Genomic DNA, 20,304 nt, shown 5'->3' with positions numbered 1-20,304 from the left:
CTCTTTGTTCGCAATATCGGCTTACAGTTTACAGAGACGTATAGATCGTTACCCATAGTCGGGTTGGTCGGTAACTTTATCCTCGTTCTTCGTCGCAGATCCTCGATCTTTCCTTTGCTCGCCAGACTTCGCTCCAAGTCATTATTCTCATCGCTGCCTAAATTTATATTCTCCTTCTAATTTAACTAAGTAATTAATAATGAAGCTAATTACAATTTTTTGTCTATTTTTAATTACCGAAAGCACAAGGGCTCTTGTATAATTAATTATTATCATTAATTATAAATGAAATAAAACATGTGATAAATTTAATTAATAGATATTCATTAAGATATTAAAATATGTAATAATATATTTATGAATAATAATGATTCAATTAATGGTTCGTAATTTAATTACTCTGATAACTTTTTCATAATGTGGATCACAGTTATTATTATTATTATTATTATTATTATTATTATTATTATTATTATTATTATTTTGTTATTAAATGCTCAGGGGGGTTATCCCCGGAGTCCGATTCTCCGAGGGCCCAGCCTGAGTTCCGTCCGTTACTGCTGGACCACTCCGCACAACAAGGCGGTTAGTGATCACAGCAGGCCAAAGTCATTTCCCTTAAGAGACGGAGAGAACCAAGTAAAACAGCCTTCTGCATCCTAACTGCCAAGAACTCAGCTTTTGATGAGCAAGCTGGAACTTTGGCAAGTGAGGATACAAAAGACTGCTTCATCCCTCCTAGGACGCCAACAATCAGGACGACAAGCTTGACACGGTAACCTGGGTAAAGTTTACCAATTTCAAACAGGAGATCCTGATATATTTGTCTTTTGTGCTCTTCTTTGGCTGAGATGTTGTATTCAGCCGGGGCCGAGAACTCAATGACATAAATGTCATGAGTGGCCTTGTCGAAGAGCACAATATCAGGTTTGTTGTGATCTATCCGCCGGGTTGTTGCAAATGGCATGTTCCAATAAATTTTGCAACTGTCATTCTCAACAACCTGGGGAATATCTCCTGGCAAATAAGGCAGCACTGGTGTCACGTCAATACCGTAGCAATGACGAAGATAGTAGTACAGTACTCTCAGGGCAGCATTGTGACGCTGGATATATGCACCTCTCGCCAGCACTGGACATGCCGACAAAAGGTGCATAAGCGTCTCCGGATGTTGTCTACACCTCCTACAGGACGTGTCCGGAAGCTGCACCTGGAGCACCTTGCTACGGTACTCAAGAGTGTTAATGACACCATCTTGGCAGGCAAATATGAACCCTTCAGTCTCGGACATCAGGCCCGCTGACTTTAAGAAGGAAAACGTCAGCTGGATGGACAAGCCATGATCACGCACGTGTTTAAAGAACACGCTGTGCATGGACTTGTCCATCAGTTCGCCAAGGAGTAGTTTTTCCTCGGCGTTCCTGATGACGCTCTTAAATTCCTCCTTTCGGAGTTCCATAAGAGCGTTTATTTCTCCAAGACCAAGGGTTCTTGCCGCATATATTGCTGCCTTATACAAGAATGACCCCTTATGCGCATTTTCATGTTTATGTACAATTTGCATAAGAAAGTCATCCTCGTCTGCAGTGAAATTGACAACTTCGTGAGTTAAACCCAGGACCAAACGGTCGTGAAGCCGCTCCAAACTCTGCAAACCTCTCCCACCGATGGACCGGGAGAGGTATAATCTGGCGACTGATGAATTGGGGTGCATGCTCCGATTCATATTAATGATCTTACGGGTTTTGATGTCGAGATCTCGTAAATCCTTTCGGGTCCATTTCAGGACACCGAAAGAGTATAGTAAGACTGGGACAGCGAGCATGTTAGTAGCTGAGACTTTGTTTTTGCCGGAAAGTTCGGAGGACCAAATTTTCCGGAGTCTCCTAACATACTCGCTCCGGAGAGTTGTTCGGACTTCAGAGACCGCATGCATGCGGTGCTCTTCCATTCCTAGATATCTATACAACTCCCCGGCCTCTAATTGGCTTAAGACGCTCCCATCCACTAATTCGACATCATCACCAGTATCAGAGCACTTACCCCTCGCCAGATGTACGACCGCACACTTGTCCAACCCAAAAGACATTCCGACATCTCGTGTGTACTCTGCTACGATGTTGAGGGCCGCTTGTAGATGATCTTTATCAGCGCTATACAGCTTCAGATCATCCATGTAAAGCAGATGGGTAATCGGATAGTTTCGATCACCCGGAGGCCCCACAGAGTACCCATGAGTTTTACGGAGAGCAACAGATATAGGCAGCAGTGAAATGCAAAACAGCAGAGGGCTCAAGGAATCGCCTTGGAAGACCCCTCGTTTGTACTCTACAACTCCGGTTACGTGCAATGCGTTTCCACTTCCAATGTGAAATCGCGTTCGCCAGAGCTGCATTGTACGCCGAATGCATTCCACTATTTCGGGATTGACTCCCAGGCATTTGAGTAGATATAAAATCAACTCATGTGGAGTTGAGTCAAATGCCTTGCGATAGTCAATCCAAGCCATTGACAGGTTGCGTTGATAGTAGATCGCATCTTGTATGACGCATCGATCCACTATCAGGTTCTCCTTGCAACCTGACAGGCCTCTTTACTGCCACGTTGTTCATATATCTGTTGCCATACAGGCTCTATCTGCTGCAAGATACGGTTATTTAAAATTTTTGTAAAAATTTTATAAACCGCATTCAAGCAGGTGATAGGCCTGAAATTCTTAGGGTCAGACAAGTCACCTTTTTAGGTATCAGTACGGTTCGCCCTTCTACAAGCCAGTCCGGAATCGGATCGTCAGCTCTAATGTATGATGTAAATATGCGGGCCAGATGGAGGTGGGTAGAAGTAAACTTCTTCCACCAAAAGACATTAATGCCGTCTGGTCCCGGGGCAGCCCAATTTTTGCTGCCATTTAGAGCTGAACGAACTTCATCCACACTGACTGCAGGGCTCTCTTCATCAGCATTCTGTCGACGGTGTTCCCGACAGAATACTTTGAAGTCGTGCAGAGCTGGAGTGTTGGCGCTCACGTTTGGTTGATCTCCATACAACTCAGTCCAAAAAGCTTCCACCCGCTCAGGTGTTGGATAATTCCCGGTAACATCGGTCTTTGGTGTCAGAAACCGTGAAGGGCTGGATCGAAACAACGAGTTGTCGACCAACCGCTTCAGCCTTTTCTCTAATGACTTTTTAGCAGCCACTAGAGCCCGCAATTTATTAAGAGACACTTCCTTGATGACATGAAGAGTACTCTTGTTCAGTGTGTGATGACGCCACCGAAGTTCAGCAGCAATGCGCCGAATTCGGGGCGTGTATGGTGTTTGAGTTGTGTCGTACTCAATCACACACTGAATTCGGGAGACCTGATTCCGGGACATGTCAATTTTCAAGCCAAGTTGTGAGATGCGCTGTTTCAACCTTGCCTCGATCGAGAGACATTGTCTCTCTCTCGGAAAAGCCGAAACTGCTGCACCATACACAACCTGGCTCACAGTGAGCAGGGTGGAATCCTCCAGGATGTTTGCACGGAGATCTTCGTTTACCGCGTCAAGCTGTTGTTGGGAGTAAGTTATCTTTTTAGATATACTTACTTGCCGTCCTACAAAGGGATTGTTGTTGTCCAAGGAGGAACGGCGTCGCTCCTGGTGTAGTTGCGCCGGAAAGGAAAGTCTATTAGACTGCCTTCTGTCCGGCACAAGCGATCTTCTATTTCGCCGAAGATGAGCGGCATAATTACGCAGGTGTTTGGGCGTAAAATGCGCTAGCTCCGGATGCATATCACTCCAAAGAGTGTGCATCCGGGCCATATAGCCGCTCACCCCCGGCTCGCTACGTTGGTAGCACACCAAGAGATCGACTCTCAGTTCCTCCGTCCACTTAAAGTAAGTCCTTAAGGCGCCAGGGTCGTCATCATTCATCGGGTCCGGCGTGCTCCTCCCACCTGATGAATGGTCCTCATCCGAACAGGACCGGTTGTGGGGAGCACTTCTGAGTTGGTATCTTGTGGTAACTCAGTTATTTCCATGCAGTGGGTAGTTGGCCCACTGCACGGGCTACGTCGTTCGCCTACAGACCTGATGTTATGGTCTGCGTTTCCCTTATTATTATTATTATTATTATTATTATTATTATTATTATTATTATTATTATTGTTATTATTATTATTATTATTATTGTTATGAATGAATATGTATCATTTAAAATTCAAGTGTATTATATTAACGAATGAATATAAATGTGTATTTAATTGGATTTTTTTTTTTTTTTCATTTCATTTAAGCTAATTAATTATTCATGGTGTATTGCATTATTGAATATTTTATAATTATTTTAATTATTAATATTGATATTAATTACGGTCAAAATTGTTTGATTATTTAATGGGTCATTGTTCGATTAGAATAAATTTTGATTCATTGTTATTGTCATTGAAAATTTAAATTTTGGTTAATAGAAAATTTGAAAATACGTAAGAATCATAGGAGACGGTTTTTTTTTTTAAGGAAATTTCATGCTCGATAAAAAAAGGTAATTGGTAATTTTATCATATTTTTAATATTTTGGTCAGAATTTTAAAAAATCTTAAAAAATCCGAAATTAAGTATTTTAATTTTCAATATTAAATTCTGGGCTGGTATAATCCAGATTTTAGTGAGTATAATCCAGATTATAGTGAGTATAATCTAGATATCACTGAGTATAATCTGGGATGATATCCAGTGTCATCTTGTTTTTTCTGTGTATCGAGAATACGAAAAAATCACAAATGACCTTTTTGGTAGGAAATTTTATTTTTGACAAAAAAAGTCTTAATAAATTTTATTATTTTTGAAATTTTGGTCAAAATTTCAAAAAAATCTTAAAAAGTCTGAAACCACGTGTTTAAAGTAAAATTTCTCTTATAATTATTATTATTTATACAATCCGATAAAAAAACAAAAATTCTCAATGAATTTAAGTAATAACTGATGCTCAGTAATCAAATGTGTAATGGTTGATTTAACGTCGGGTGAATTTCTCTCCTCTTGGGGAATAAAACTAAAACGGCTAGACAGGAAGGGACGCCAAGTTACTTTCTTTGCCGTGTGAATAAGTTCCACCAGACGAAGACTCTTTATTGCTTAGCTTCAGCCAAAAACATACCATTCAATACCGACTACTGTTTCCCTCCCCTGCCTCTCATGGCAATAATAATAAAATGATTAAGTTATAAAGAGTGTAACAAACTCTAAAGATCCTCGATACTCTGATATTTCTGCGGCTTACTGCACATCTTTCCGTCATTGTATTTATCTGTCTAGGTCTAATGCATTCACAATGACAATCGCCCTCAACCTTATAGTCCTCAACCCTCCATCGCTACCATGGAAATAAAAGTTAAAATATAGAAGTATAGTACAGCAGTGAAGGGAAATAAAAACTAAGTATCAATGGGGCGCATTATACCGACGGGGCAATAAATAAATTCCAAAAAAAAATCTAACTTACGCTCGCCAGTAAATTCGGGGGTTGTTGAGGGAATAGAAAGGACAAATACAAGTACGTGCTTTAAATTTATGATTATTATTATACATTGTAATTTATAGTCATAAAATTATAATAATAATAATTGAGATAAAAAATTTAAAAAATGGAAATTTTAATTTTTGTTTAAAATTTTTAAAACTTGTTGATCTTTAAAAATTCATAACTTTTGAACGAATTTAGATAAAAATTTAGTTCAAATTTTATTAGAAAGCTTAGATTATAAGCTACAATTTCATATTTGTAATGATGTATGTCAAGTTGATGGTTTCCGAGCTAGAAAATTTTGAAAAAAGACTATCTTAATTTATGAATTTTTGGAAATTCATTATTAATTTTTAAAAGTTGATAACTTTTGAACAAATTGAGGTAAAAAAATCATGAAAATTTTTTTATAAAGTTTAGATCTTGAGCTAAAATTTCTTTCGGACACTGCTGTACGTCCAAACAATAGTTTCCGGGATATAAAACTTTGAAAATAACTAAACTGTTGAAGTATTATCTTATAATAAGAATTAATAAAAGGAAATGAAAGCATATATTGTGTTAATGCTTTTAATATTTACTTCTGGAAGAAGTGTAAGTACCTGAGGGAGGCAAAGCCGGAGTTAAAGAACCAGAAGCAGAAGCAGAAGCCGAGGAAGAGATACAATACACATATAACAGCAAGAAGAACTGTTGAAGTAATAAATAGGGGCAAAGCTGTAAGAGCAGCTAACTTCCTGCAACAGTCTCCACTCAGAGGGATTCTGCGCTAATTACCGGGCATTAATAAATATTAGTTTCTGGGAAACTTGAAAGCAAGATGGATTCTCCTGGGGCCGTAGGCTACTAAGAATTATCACGCTGTGTACTCACGGGTTCTCAAATACTGAAATTCTCCTCCGGTGTCTTTTTCTCGCTGCACAATCTCAGACCCGCAAAAACTCATCATTTTACGGTCTCTCTTTGTTTTCCGATATGCCGTTGCGTGCCTCAGTCAAGGGATCGCTTTTCTCCACGATCTTTTCTCGTTATAAAAAGATTTAGGAAATACGAATCTTGGGTAACTTTTTGATCGCATTACCTCGATGATAATTAATGGCCTTGTACTTTTTTTTTATCATCCAAACTGACTTTTGACGTAGTCCCATCATTTATAATAATACAAAAAACAATAATAAATTTTTAATTAATATTTAAAAAGATATGGTCATTGTTACAGTGTCTAGATGATGACCACTGCTTAATAATTAATTCTAAAATATTAATAAAATATCTATTGATTTATTATTTACATAATTTCAAATAATTTATAATTTTTTCTTCAAGTTATTATGAAAAACATTTCAAGGTATGTATAGAAAATTAATAACACTGAAGTTGACAGATATTAAAAATTTTTTTGAAATTTTGTAGCAATTAAATTATTTAAAAAGTTTTACATGTGAATTTAACGACTAAGTTGTTTTTTAATTGTTAGGGTTCTCACTGGAATAGCCTTTGAGAAGCAAGACAAGTTGATTCACCTTCAAATCGAGCAAGGAAAGTTGATCAAAGAAGGGCGCATAGAAGAGGGCTCTCAAAAATGGGTCAGATTAGAACAATTTGATTATACTACAGAAACGTCATCATGGCGAGGAGGCTTCGTGAGATGGGAGGACGGTGAAAAAAAAGAAATGATAGAGGGAGAAGATTACATTTTCATAGACTATGGACGACGCAAAATACACCTCGATGATGTAAAAACTTCTCATGACGGGTATGTTGTGACTGGAGCTAAGTTGAAGATCAGCTCTAGGGACCCAAATGGAATAGCTCTTGCAATCCGCCTGACGAAGTTCAATTACACAACTGGAGAATTGATTCCAGAAAGGAACTATCTTAATATGGGAGAAGCGGATAGGAGAAACACTAATTTTTTTTCAATTTGGACTGATGACGATTTAATATCTGAACAATCTTATCGTGGAGAAAGAACTGTGCTAGATGTTAAGAACAAACAGGATCCGGTTAGAAGCTACGGCAACGTTCCTGACAGTCCGGATCATTCCGAGATTACGCTAACTCACTCCAGTGAGCGGGATGACGTCGGGCAGTCCACCATTCCCTACTTTGACAGAGAAAGGTCTGGACCCTTGCCTAGGGTTGCTCTGGATGGACTCGTGCTCTATCACCGCGGCAATGGCGAATCTGGAGGATTTATTGGCATTAAAACATTTACTATTAATCTCTCCCCGTATTTGAAGCCTGAGATTGATCCCAATTTAATGAGAAAAGGAGAACTCGAGAATATAAAAAAAAACAAGCGATGGAGCAGCTTAATTAATTTTTTTTTCATTCTTAATTATGTCTTATTAAAAATAATAAATATTATAAAAATTATAAGGACTCAAATTCAAAAGCTCAGTTAAATTAAATACGTAAATTTATGCAAAAATATGAATTTTTATTTTTGAAAAATAGACCTTAAATTTTTGGGGAAAAAAAAAAAAAAAAAAAAAAAAACACTATTTTTGTTAACGATATCTCCCGAACAAATCAACCAACCTTGACCGGATTAGCGGCGATTAATGTTGTTTTTCAATCTTAAGTGTCTCTATTTATAAGCGATATTATCAGTAGTTTAAATCGTTAAAAATTTGATAACAAAATAGAATAACAAGACCAAAGTTTTTTTTTTTTTTTAACTTTATATCTTCAATATTTAAAAAGAAATATTTACTTTCTGTATTATAAAATTATATGTAGTTTATAATGTCCCTTTTAAGTCTGTAATACATTTTTATCTTTACTGCTTAAAATAGTTGTATAATAAAACCAAGAATTACTTTGAAGCTTTTAAAATGTAAAAATAAAAAAAAAAAAAAAAAAAAAAAAAAAAAGAGAAAAGAAACTAGGACAATATCTAGAGATAAAAATTTTTCTTCATTATTTCGAGATTACAATATACTGAGAAAGTTGCGACTTAAGAATATCAAAGACTCTTATCGACAAAGAAACTAACGAGATAATAAAATCTACTTATACTTATACTTGTACTTAGAGAAAAATATGCTCGCGTATAAAAAGTAACTCTAAGAAAACTCAATAAGATGTTAAAAAGTAATATAATGTTTTATCAATACTTTACTTTCTCTAGTAGTTTATTCGTCATTATCAGCTTCTACTAAAAATTTACTATAAAGTCAATAAAAAGGTTATTTTATAGCTGAAGTTATCATTATTATTATTATTATTATTATTATTATTTTTTTTTTTTTTTTAAATTAAGAAAATAGAAAAAATAAAAAAAATTTTTTTATAGAATTTTATGGAAAATTTTTTGTCAATTTGATGCTTAAAATTGTTCAATTATAATTAACCCGCAAAAAGGATGATTAGAATTAAATATGCGACCGATAGGGAATGAAACTTGCTTAAAGTTTAAGCCGAGACAGATCAAGAATAAGACTACGGAAGAAAAAGGGAGATAAAGAGTGAATCGGCTAGAGGGTGACCAACCGGGAAAGTTATTCACCGGGCAATTAGCCAAACGGTATGTCAATTATGCGAATTGCACATTTCTCCCTTATCTTACCCTGCCGAGGCTTTAATTACCTTTCACTTGATTAATGGGATAATTTTACGCTCAACGATACCGCATTTATATTCAACGACAACGTTATTCCGATGGACGTTTTGTTCCTAGTTTATAATCCTATTTCTTTTTTGACGTTAAGTTTAATAGTTATTATTACTGTTGTCAAAAATTAAAATTATGAGTAAAAATTTTTTACCTTTGATATTTTTATAACAATAATATATTTTGTTCACAATTAAAAATCTGTATTCCCAATTAAATATCAAGCTATTAATTTTATAATACAATAAAAAAATATCATTTCAACGGATTGAAAAAAATGTTTCAATTTACATTGTAATTAAATTAATATTTTGACTCTTGTATCAAGGAAAATATAAAATATTTCATTATTATAATTAGTTTAATTTATATAATATATTTTCAATATTTTTTAATATCATTCAAAGTAATAAATGATGTTTTAAAACTTATAATATTACAAATTGATAAAATAATAATAATAATTTTTAATGAACCGAAAAATTTAACTGGAAATATAATATCCGCGGTAATATTAAATTAAGGAGGCTATATATATATATATATATATATATATATATATATATATATATATATATATATATATATATATATATATATATATATTTATATATACATACAGAAAAAATTTTTCTTTAAAAATAATTGAAAAAATTTATTTAACTTTTGTTGGAGTAAAAAAAATTTTTAAAAATTTTTTTCACCGCAAATGTATTTTTTTTTTTTTCGTTTTTAAAATATTTTATTGACATTTTTATCTTTACGGACTTAACTCGTCGTAATTATAATTGTTATTTATTTTTATAGAATGTAATTTTATTTTTTATTCAAAATTTTATTAAAAAAAAATCCTAAATTAATTTTTTCGTAAATATAGAAAGGCATTTAGTTATTTTATAATTGGAAAGAGTCCGAGCACTTGTGAGAGGGACGCGCCATCTATGAAGTGTCATCCGAACCACAATATATTAATATAATAAATCTATCTAACTCTGTAATTAAATAATTTACGATTAAATTTATTTTTTTTTTTTGATTGAATTAATTAAACATTTGTTCTTTGATGTTAAATTTGAGTTAATATTTGCTCAATAAATGTAAATTAACGATTTAATTTATTAAATTGGAATATATGAGAAGCGACAATTCACCATAAAGCAAACACGTGTTGTGATATACATACCATTTGTCAAAGACACCTACAGCAGCACCGGCGCATACCTCAGTTACCTTTTGACAGGATATTTGATGCCCTGTCCCTTTTGGGGTTTCCGTTTCCATGACAACTCATCACATTCTACAGATATATAAAGGGAAGGGAAAGGGAAAGGGAAAGGGGAGAGGGAGAGGTATAAATGAAATTTTCTTCAGAATTTTTTGTTTGATAAAAATTAGTTAAATAAATGAAATAAAACAGATACGAGGTTTCAATAATATTTTTGGATGATAAATAAGGGCAGATAAGTATCGTGGAAACAAGCGCAATTGGAAAAGTTATCGAAGCCTTGCACGTCTTGCAAATAAATATGAAATTGTAACTGGGCCAATGGACGTACCGGAAGAAAAATAAGAGAAAAGTGAGAGAGAGATTGCTGGGCACTTTGGGTACAAGAAGACGGTTAAGTAAGTTGTAGCAGAAATGGTACTAGAAATAATAAAAAAAAATAGTGAGATGGCTATGGAAACGTAAAATATTTTTGTGATAAGACCGACTCGCGACTTTATGAAGTTGCCTTATAAATGGCTCCGCGTTGCGGGTTTATTAATGGGCTACGTGACTAGCGTCCGAATTAAATAAAGTGTAATAAAGTTAAATAGAAGAGCTGAACAAACCCCAGCATAAATTCCAGATATTGGGAGCTGTTATTACTTATTCTTTTCCGAATACTTTTTATTTTTTTATTACTTGCTATTTATTTTTGATTGACAAAATTTTCATTATTATTTTAGGTCATTTTTACAGTGGATAGATTAATGAGCACTACACAGAAAAAAAATTAATTTGAATCAAGTGAATAATTTCCGAGAATTTAATTTTTTTGGTTTGAGTATAAAAATTCTTAAACTAAGAAAATTTAAGTAAATTTTACTTGATTCAAGAATTTTTTGTCTTGATCCAAGACACTGAAACTCTTCAAAATTATTTTCTTGGTTTAATAATTTTTCTCTTGATTCAAATTATTGATTTTCTTTTTTTTTTGGTTATTTTGTCATCACAAAAATAATTTTAAGAATAATTACTTTGTAAAAATTATTAACACTATTTGCGCCTTACTTAAATTACTATATATCTCCTAAAATATTGAAGATACCCCTATAGTATAAAAATAATTTTTACAGGAAATTTCTTCAGCTACAATTTTAGTCTCTTATAATTTTTCAATAAAATTAATATTTTATGAGTTATAGTCATTTTTACAATGATTTAATAAACAAATTAAAAATTTTTCGTTCAACTAATTATTTCATTTTATTTCTCGGGCAAAGTATAAAACCCACCAGCAGTGGCCAACAATAGGGTCACTAGAATGATAACAACTGTTATTAATCAAAATTCTTCAGAATAAACAGCAACTAAAACGTTAATTAATGTTGATAAATCCTAACAATATTAATATTCGCTCCAAAGAAACATAATCGTTAATTAAATAGAAGTTAATTAATACCACGAATAATTATCAAACACTGGTTACTGGAGCGCAAAAAGGTAACTCTATAAGCCCGAGTCTAAAAAAAAAAAAAAATAAAAAATAAAAAATAAAAAACAATAATGTTAATTAAAAAAATCTAGTTAATTTGATATTTAAAAAATATATACAGTAGTACAAATGTAAAATGTAAAACCAACAACTGTCACAAGTTAAACTGAAAATTATAAAGTCAAACGAAGCTTGAATATTATTCCACCTGACACAGTTGGCGTGTGTGCTTCCAATGATTACGCACGAGGCTGCTTTGCCGTTCATACTGTATGGTACACTGATGGTGCTCCTCGTGAATTTAATGACTGGAATTACACTTATATGTACACCGCTATGAATGTGCGAATACTGTTTTAGTTACAATAATACTTGCAAATGTGTGAGTGTGTCACTTTGTTCACTTTGTTGACACAAGGATGGTATATTTATATATTTATGGACCCAGATGTTGGAAGCGTAATAACAGTGATCTCCATCATGTTCCACTTATTGCTATGTTTCCTTTCATTTGATTTTATTTTATTTATTTTATTATAATTAAACAGGCGCTGTAGACTGCTTGTTAGTAATGTAGACAGCTGAACCTGTAATTAAACTCCCGTTTAATAAAAACTTTACAATGTAGGTCATATTACCCCACCCCCACCCCCCACTCTTTCGCGTCTCAAGCTTTTTACAACAGGGAATTTTATTAGAAAATCAAATGCCCTTTTAACTGCACAAAAAGGAATTTTATTTTAATTTTAATTATAAATTAATTGCAATTTTAATTATAAATTAATAATAAAATTAGTGTAGTGTATTATAATCGGGAAAGTAGGAAAATAATTTACTTTTTAATTGTTACAATAGTACAATTATTTTTAAAATTTTACGGACTCGTAAAATCAAAAATTTTGTATTAAAAAGTGCATGATGACTGTTAGGTACAATATATCACTATCATTTAAATAATCAATCAATAAATCGAATAACTAAAATTGAATTTCTTACATAAAAAATTTCTCCATATTTTTAAAATTAAATCTAGAATTTTAATTTTAAAACTAAATTAAAATTATAAAAATAAAAAATACGGTAATTTTTTAATAAATTTTTCTCTGCAAATTTACTTAATTTAAATTAATATGATTCAATTTTGCTCTAAAGGAGCGAAATTAAAAAAAAAAAATTGACGCTTGTTTATCTGTTGCACAAAATAAAATAAAATAAAATAGCTAAAACAAAGAGTTTAATTTAAGACAAAAGAAGCTTGCGATATCTTCATATTTATACTAAAAGTGGGGTTTATAAGTATAAATACACAAAGATAGAGGAATAACGAGACTAGGTGGGCGTTGAAAGTCGGAATGATAAGAAAGAGCGTGGTATGTTTAGTCCCGAAAATGGGCTTCTTCCGAGGTAGAGTACCGCGGTGGCTTTTGATGTTACCTTGTTCTTTTATGATTTATATCATACTCAGAAATTTCTTTCTTAATAACACGAAAGAGGTCGTACGACAGTCGATTCACTTGAGCTGGATAAAGCCGGAAAGTTTAAAGCGATAATCCGGGGAAATATTTATAAAAATAAAGACTTATACTATACATCCCAGATATGAGATCCAAGATAAAAATATTTTTGACGGATTAAGGCATAAAGTCCGTATAAATAGTATTAGACAGAAAGATGTGCGTTTGGTTGGCTTTCATGAAAGCTTATTCCTTTTTATGCCTTATCGGATCTTTTATGCTCGTATCTACCTTACGGCTAACAGCTTTTACGTAAATATCATTTTTAAGAAATTTTAACCACCTTTCAACCAACGCTGATTCCAACTTTTTCCAGAAAATTATCACTTTCCTAAAAAAAAGTGACTCCTTAAACAATTAAAAATAATTTCAACACACATAGAAATTTTTATTTATTAGAACTATTACACCCCTAATCTCAAACTTCACATAATATCAAACTTAGCATACGGACTCTCGGCATTAGTCCTCACAACAAACAACCCTCTCACCCCCTGATCGATATCCTCCCCCGCCTTCGTCAACGGAAAGACAGGCGTGCAGTACCCAAAGAAATAACTCGCAAAACTTGAGCACTTCCATCCCCAGAACCCGACCTTGGAAGTAATACTCTCCGCAAAGTACTCCGCCGCTCTCAGATGGTTGCAATTGTGATAACTCTTGGCTTGATTGCAGCCCGGCTGGTTCATCCCTCCGTTCATGTAAAAATCTACATGTCCGCAGGGCTCCACTTTTCCTTGGATCATCGCGTCTGTGTGATAAACATCCACAAATTTAGCATCTCCAGCGTCCAGTTTGCCGTCCAGCCCCACAGTCATGAACAGCGGCATCGCCGGGTCCAGGCCAGTTATCCTGGGCAGCTTGTAGTTCCAGGTTCTCAGCGAGTTCGCTGCAAATGCTGGAACATGGGCCCCTAAGCTGAATCCAATCGCGTGGATATCTTCACCTCCAGCTAGGATCAATTCGTGGATCAGTTCTGCTAATCTGTCTCCAACTTTCTTTGCGTGTTCTACCACGACAGGGTAGCAACCTGCTGCAAGTCTTTCCCAATCAACTGCTATGACATTATAGTTGAACTTCTGGTCCTGATTGGCCAAAATTTGGCTTTTGTTCAGGTAGTTGTGCCTCATGTCCACCAACGCGAACAAATTCATGTCCGCGTTGTAACCATGGACGATTATTTTTGTCGGGATTTTTGGATTAAATTTGGTGTCCTTCAAATTATTCTGGGTGTCATTCATCAGGATCAGCTCCGAAGAGTTCCAGTCTGTTGTAAACAAGTGAAAGTTTATACCCTGGTCGATATTCCTCTCCGCGGGGTCGTTCGCGCAGAACATCGTAAACAAGTCGCGCTTTTCGCGCATGTTTTCACTTTCCGGAAGAATGTTCCTTGATAAAACATCATTGATCAATATCAAAAATAAAAACACCGAGAATATCTTCACTTTCATTGTTGACTTTATTTTTTTTTTTAATTTATTGTGTTATCATTGAAGAAATAGTTACGCGACTGTTACTCTAGCGGCAGCAATGACTGAACCGGAATGAGAATGGATGGTTAAGTCACGTAATGCTACTCCTTCCTTTCTACACTCGATGTAACTGCTTATTGTGCTTGAACATGCTCCAACTAGTGAATCACTCCGTTTTATTAATCTTTATATAGTGTCATGAGTTATCGGGTGTCTTATCGTATCACTAAATATCCACGATGTTTATTTATTTGTTTGTTTCTTTTTAGTGAAGGCTATTTTGTTGTTTGAGGTTTTAATTTGTTTATTTGTTTGATAAATATGTTTATTCAATAAATAATATTAGTGATGTAAACTAATTTAGTGGATGAATGTATTTATATGGTCAATAATCACTAAAATGTCGGTTAACAATAATAAAAACTTTTTTTTAAATCCAGGTCTATTAATTAACGTAATTGCCCAATTAAAAATAATCTCAGCATTTAAATATTTAATTATTGAAGCTGGAACAGTGGATAGCGAATCAATACGCCGTTATGTAATTAACTAATTGCTTTATTCATAATCTTTTAATGGATAGTTATTGACTTAATCAATAACCACTTACTGCGATAAATTGATGTTAGTTTTGAAGAAGTATATTGAAGTACTGTTTTGAGGAAAATGTAGATAGAAATTTTTAATAAGGTGGATCTAAAAATAGATTTTTTATATTAATTTTTGATATTTTTAATGTATTTTTCACTTAAAATTTTTTATTAAATTTCGATATTTTTATCATATTTTTAAATATCTGATGAAAATTTTTTTATATGATTTTATATGACCATATATGGCATGATATGGTCAAGTATATACCTATGATATTCTAGATACATATCTGGAATTATATCGTTTGATATGGCCATCTTTATCTGATTTAGTGAGATATATTGACCTCTATGGTCATATATCACCTGATATTGATACATTTGTCTATAAATAAAATCACTATTAATTTTTCCGCTCCTAAAAATCAGCAAAACAATTTTCATATTCAACTTTTTACACAAAACTCTATTATACTCTCTAAAAAATTCTCATATATTGAAGCAGGAAGTTTTAAGTAGTAGAGTTTATCGACCGGAAGCCTGCAGTCATTAAATTAATTTATTAGAGTTATCAAAATTGTCTTACACAGTACTCGCACTCTCTCCTGTTGCTATATAAGACTTTTTTCTCCAAATTTCCAATTTTTTTTGTTTTTTTACAATAAATTATTTCCGATGATAATAATATGTCTAATTGATGCCTAATAACTACCGTCTAAATAATTTATCTAGAAGCCTATAAATATGTAATTGTGCATCGAAGTTATCTCTGGCTCTTTTTTTCCAGTCGAGAAGATAACATTAACGAGTTGATCATTGTGAATTCAAAGATCGCAACAGAACTCTGGGTTTAAATTTTCGCACTTACTATTTTAGAGTCTGGATCCACTATTACGTCAATGGATGAATAAATCATCATCTAACATCCAACTGTGAGAAAAACACCAAACAAGAGAATAAGTCGATCCTAAAAATAAAACAAGGAGCATTACCCTTGGCAATTCTTCCTACCGCTTTCTCCACTTAGATTTACTTTTTTTCAACCCCCACCTTCCAATTGTTTTTTTTTTTTTTATTTTCTTTATTTACAAGCTCGTATATTCCCGCAATTACCGTGGCACGGTTCCAGCGGAATAAATTTAAATACTACCGCGGAATAATATTTGAGTCAGTTTCTTTTATTTTCATTTTATTAATGTCTGTCCTGTTAAAAATATTAATTATTTATTTATTTATTTTATGAGAAATAATTACGACCGCAATAAGTCGGTTTTAATTTATGTTTGTGTTTGTGTAGTTTGAGGGTGGTTAAGAAGAAAGCGGAAGGAGGGAAAGAGGCGGCTGACGAAGCGTAATAAAGTCTGAATTGATGCTCGAGCTTATAAACTGATGAGACGTTAACTTTCGGAGCGATTAATTTTAAAGTTTCTTCATTATAAATCCCGTATGTCTTGCCACCTACTCAGACTTTGGTTAAACATGTAACTTTAACGTTACGCATTATATTAAATGTCTGACTTATTTATGTTATCGGATTAGAAACTTCGGTGCTGCGAGAGAAAATTTTTGAGAAAAATTTAAGCCAAGGTACTTGCGATGGTAGTTTTGAATTAGGAAGAGTTTGAGTTGATTAATAATAATTTGAGCGAAATTTTAATGGTAATCTTGGATTATAATTGTAAAGATTTTGTTCTTAAGAAAAGAAATAAGAGAGTGGAGAAAAAATTGTAAATTTGATTTCAAAATTTGACGAGAAAGAGGTCATTTTTGGTATTTTTGGAAAAATTATGTAATACTAAAGGTGGGTTTAATTCTCAAATTTTTGGATTTAAAAGAAACTTTTTAAAACAAAAATTGCAGAAAAATTAATTTTGAAAAGATTTGGTAAGAATTAAAATTTTATCATGACATTTTTGGAAAATTGGAAAATTTTAAAAATGATTGAAATTTTGGAAAAAAAATTTTTTCAATAAAAATTATAAAAAAATTAATTTTGAAGAATTTTACTTACAAATTTTCCTACGATTAATATTTTGGAAGATATCGTTATTTTCCTACCATTCCGCTTTTCCGAGCAACCGTCACAGCAAAAAGGAGTTCCGCTAAAAAATTCCTCATTCTTCCTCAAGAATTCATCTCTAGCGTAAAATTCTTTGAACACACGCCCAACTTCGAATTCTGTCTTATATCATATCGATACTGAGAAGTTTCTCATCCGCTCCAGCAATTACACTGGCCGGAGGCAAAAGGAAGCCAACAAATAGGATAAAATATAAATAAAAATGAAAAGTAGGTCAGATGCTCCAGTGATAAATTTTTGATCCTCTTATCATAAATAACAAAAAATGCGGGAACATTTGAATAGCCTTGTATCAAAGAGTTATTACATTCCAGTTTGGTCCCGACATAAAAGTTTAAATAATAAAAGCAAATAATGAAAAAAAGGATATAAATATAAATATCGGGAATGTAAGTAGGTCTTTGCTGATAAGAATGGATGCGTATGATAGACGCTGTGCTCACACAATAGATTCTATGATTGAGATTTCATTCTGGAACTCCACCAACATTTTTTTTTTTTTTTTTTTTTTTTCTATGTAACGTATACACTAGACTCAACATTCTACATTCTGTCTGGTCGTGTACTGCCGATGGTTTTTCTTGCCTCCAGTAGAGGACAGAGGAGCTGTAAAAAAGCTCAATGTCTTCCGTAATGGTGCGGTAACGATAGCAGTGACTCGGCAGGAGCCTTCGATTTCTTATCGCTCCGGTACTCCTTTTACTTAGATATATATATACATATACAGAGAGCCCGGAGAGATACCAGGGTGAGATGAAATAAGGGTGGCTGAAATAACGCCAGTAATAAGAGAAAATAGTGTAATGTATACTTTGAGCTCTAGATGGGAGATGGAAAAGTCAAGATAAATGTCAAGACGGGTCACGTGGAACCATAACCCATAACCTTCCTTTACAACTTTTCAATCAACTCAATTGGATTTTTTATTATTTAACGGCGGGTATTGCTCGTTATTTCATTTTTTCAAGTGCTTGATTAGTATTGTTGGATTCATTTTTTAGAAGTAATGAGAATTTTTTAAGGAATAAGTGCTCAATGTTGTACTAGAAAGTTATTTAAAGAAAAAATTGGAAAATTTTTTTTTAATATGGCAATATATGGTCAATTTTTATATGACAATTTTTAAAAATTAAAAATTAAAAATTTTCTTCCAAAAAAATTTACAACATCTCCAAGCTTTTAATTATTAAGCTATATTTTAAATATCAGCGCAATATGTTTTTCATCCAATTCTTAAACTTTTTAATTTTCCGCGTAGAAAAAAGGAATCCTACGAGATTACATGTATGGCCGTTGGCGAGCAGAGATTCTTTGAAGCTTACTATTACTATTAACTAATGCGACTATGTTCTGTGTGCAGAGTACAGCGGTGTGCTGTATATAACGGTGGCCAGCAGAGTTATATGTGAAGCCAACCGAAGTAAAGCAGCCTTTGCGGTGATGTACAACTTGTGCAGCGGAACAGAAATCGCAAGTACATATATCTTGCTTGGCTTCCCGTCCAACGTTATAAATCCTTCTCACTTTCGTCCGATATTTCTTCTCGTCTCTGGTTGCCTTCTTCTGTCCTCCTGGTTGCCTCCCTCCCGCCGAGGATGGTTGTCTGTTCACGAGTTCTTCTTTGAGGAATGGCCCAACAAGAACAAGAATTTCTTTACTTTGTTCAATAAAAATTCATTTTTTCAAATTTTATTCAGTAATTTTTAAGTAAAATTATTTCCCGTATAGAAATTGAAATATTAACAGCCAGCAATTAACCAGTCCATCATCATCATCATCATTACTAAGCTCCACACTAGACAGTGTGGAGCTATCTTCACCAAAATAGATGGGCACGTACAGTGCCTGGTTGCCAGCAATGGAAGAGGTCAAAGACAGAGACAAGGCTATTATTGCCCTGCCAGCTTCTGGTAATCCATAACTCGAGCCAATACCAGCTTCTCAGTCAATAACCAACGTCAGTAGCCACTATTGCTCATTATTTATCGACAACTGTTAGGATTTATCGTTCTACCTTGCTTAATCGTCAATTAACAGCTCTTGGAACGTTATTGTCGAATTACCGAAAGCTAAAGACCCTAGCAAGCTGACAGACTTGCAAAATAAACAGATTTGCAGTCGCGTAATTAGCTTCAACTTCTCTAGGAATTAGCATCCCAGAGGATTAAGAGACCTGGGCGGAACACGTGTGCTGACCACGTGTGAGTGCACTACAGCGGCGAGATAAAGGACAGGATAAGGCAACACAATGCGTGGATGGACAATAGAGGAGCTTTAGAACAATGCTTCCAGGATTTTAGCTCCGTAGATATCGATCTTCATCAACTACCAGCGCTTAATCTTATTCTTGAATCCACTTGGCTTTATGACGCTAATTTTACCAGTTTTAAATAAAAAATTGACACACATTTTAAATAAAAAATTAACATACATTCCCTTTCAAACTAGAAAAATTTCCTCTCATCCCCATCTTCCTTTATCTTCGTCCTAAAAGCTCTAACCAAAACATAATCCTGTTGCTCAATCTCCTTTTCAAACTTCTCTTTCTCCTCGCATTCCTTCTGTACCTTCTGCTTCAGCTGATCCTCCGCCCTGACTTCTTTTAGCTTCTCCACCTCCCGCTGGTCCAACTGAGCCTGGAGTTCCTCCCGATACCGCCTAGCATTTTCCCTCTTCTTTAGACCCTCTTCCAAGCTTTCAGCCTTCGCCATCATCCAATCTTTCCTGCAAAGCTCCCTTTCTTCCTCAACCTTCATTCTCTCCCGATCCTCCAACTCCCTCTTAACCTTGAGCTGATCATCCCTAGCCCTGACAATTTCCTC

At 34.0% G+C, this 20,304-nt stretch overlaps 2 protein-coding genes across 2 annotated transcripts; one reads left to right on the top strand and one right to left on the bottom strand.

The window, feature by feature from the left end:
* Positions 1-6,836: 6,836 nt before the first annotated feature.
* Positions 6,837-7,972, top strand: LOC141533396 (uncharacterized). The gene is made up of 3 exons (XM_074252269.1): positions 6,837-6,853; positions 6,983-7,738; positions 7,966-7,972. Exons 1-3 carry the CDS (start codon positions 6,837-6,839, stop codon positions 7,970-7,972), a joined length of 780 nt encoding a protein of 259 aa, XP_074108370.1.
* Positions 7,973-13,704: 5,732 nt separating this feature from the next.
* Positions 13,705-14,956, bottom strand: LOC141533219 (phospholipase A1 member A-like). The gene has a single exon (XM_074251964.1). It carries the CDS (start codon positions 14,786-14,788, stop codon positions 13,763-13,765), a length of 1,026 nt encoding a protein of 341 aa, XP_074108065.1. The 5' UTR covers positions 14,789-14,956; the 3' UTR covers positions 13,705-13,762.
* Positions 14,957-20,304: the final 5,348 nt, after the last annotated feature.

This window comes from Cotesia typhae, unplaced genomic scaffold (assembly GCF_013202065.1).
Source record: "Cotesia typhae breed Kobodo isofemale line unplaced genomic scaffold, CoteBio_Ctyphae contig_83, whole genome shotgun sequence".
In the NCBI taxonomy this organism is placed as follows: domain Eukaryota; kingdom Metazoa; phylum Arthropoda; class Insecta; order Hymenoptera; family Braconidae; genus Cotesia; species Cotesia typhae.
The sequence above is the reverse complement of the archived record's forward strand: the minus strand, read 5'-3'. Positions and strand labels throughout refer to the sequence as shown.

Coding starts and splice junctions, on each gene's coding strand:
- LOC141533219 (XM_074251964.1), bottom strand. CDS start 14,788: ATGAAAGTGAAGATATTCTCGGTGTTTTTATTTTTGATATTGATCAAT.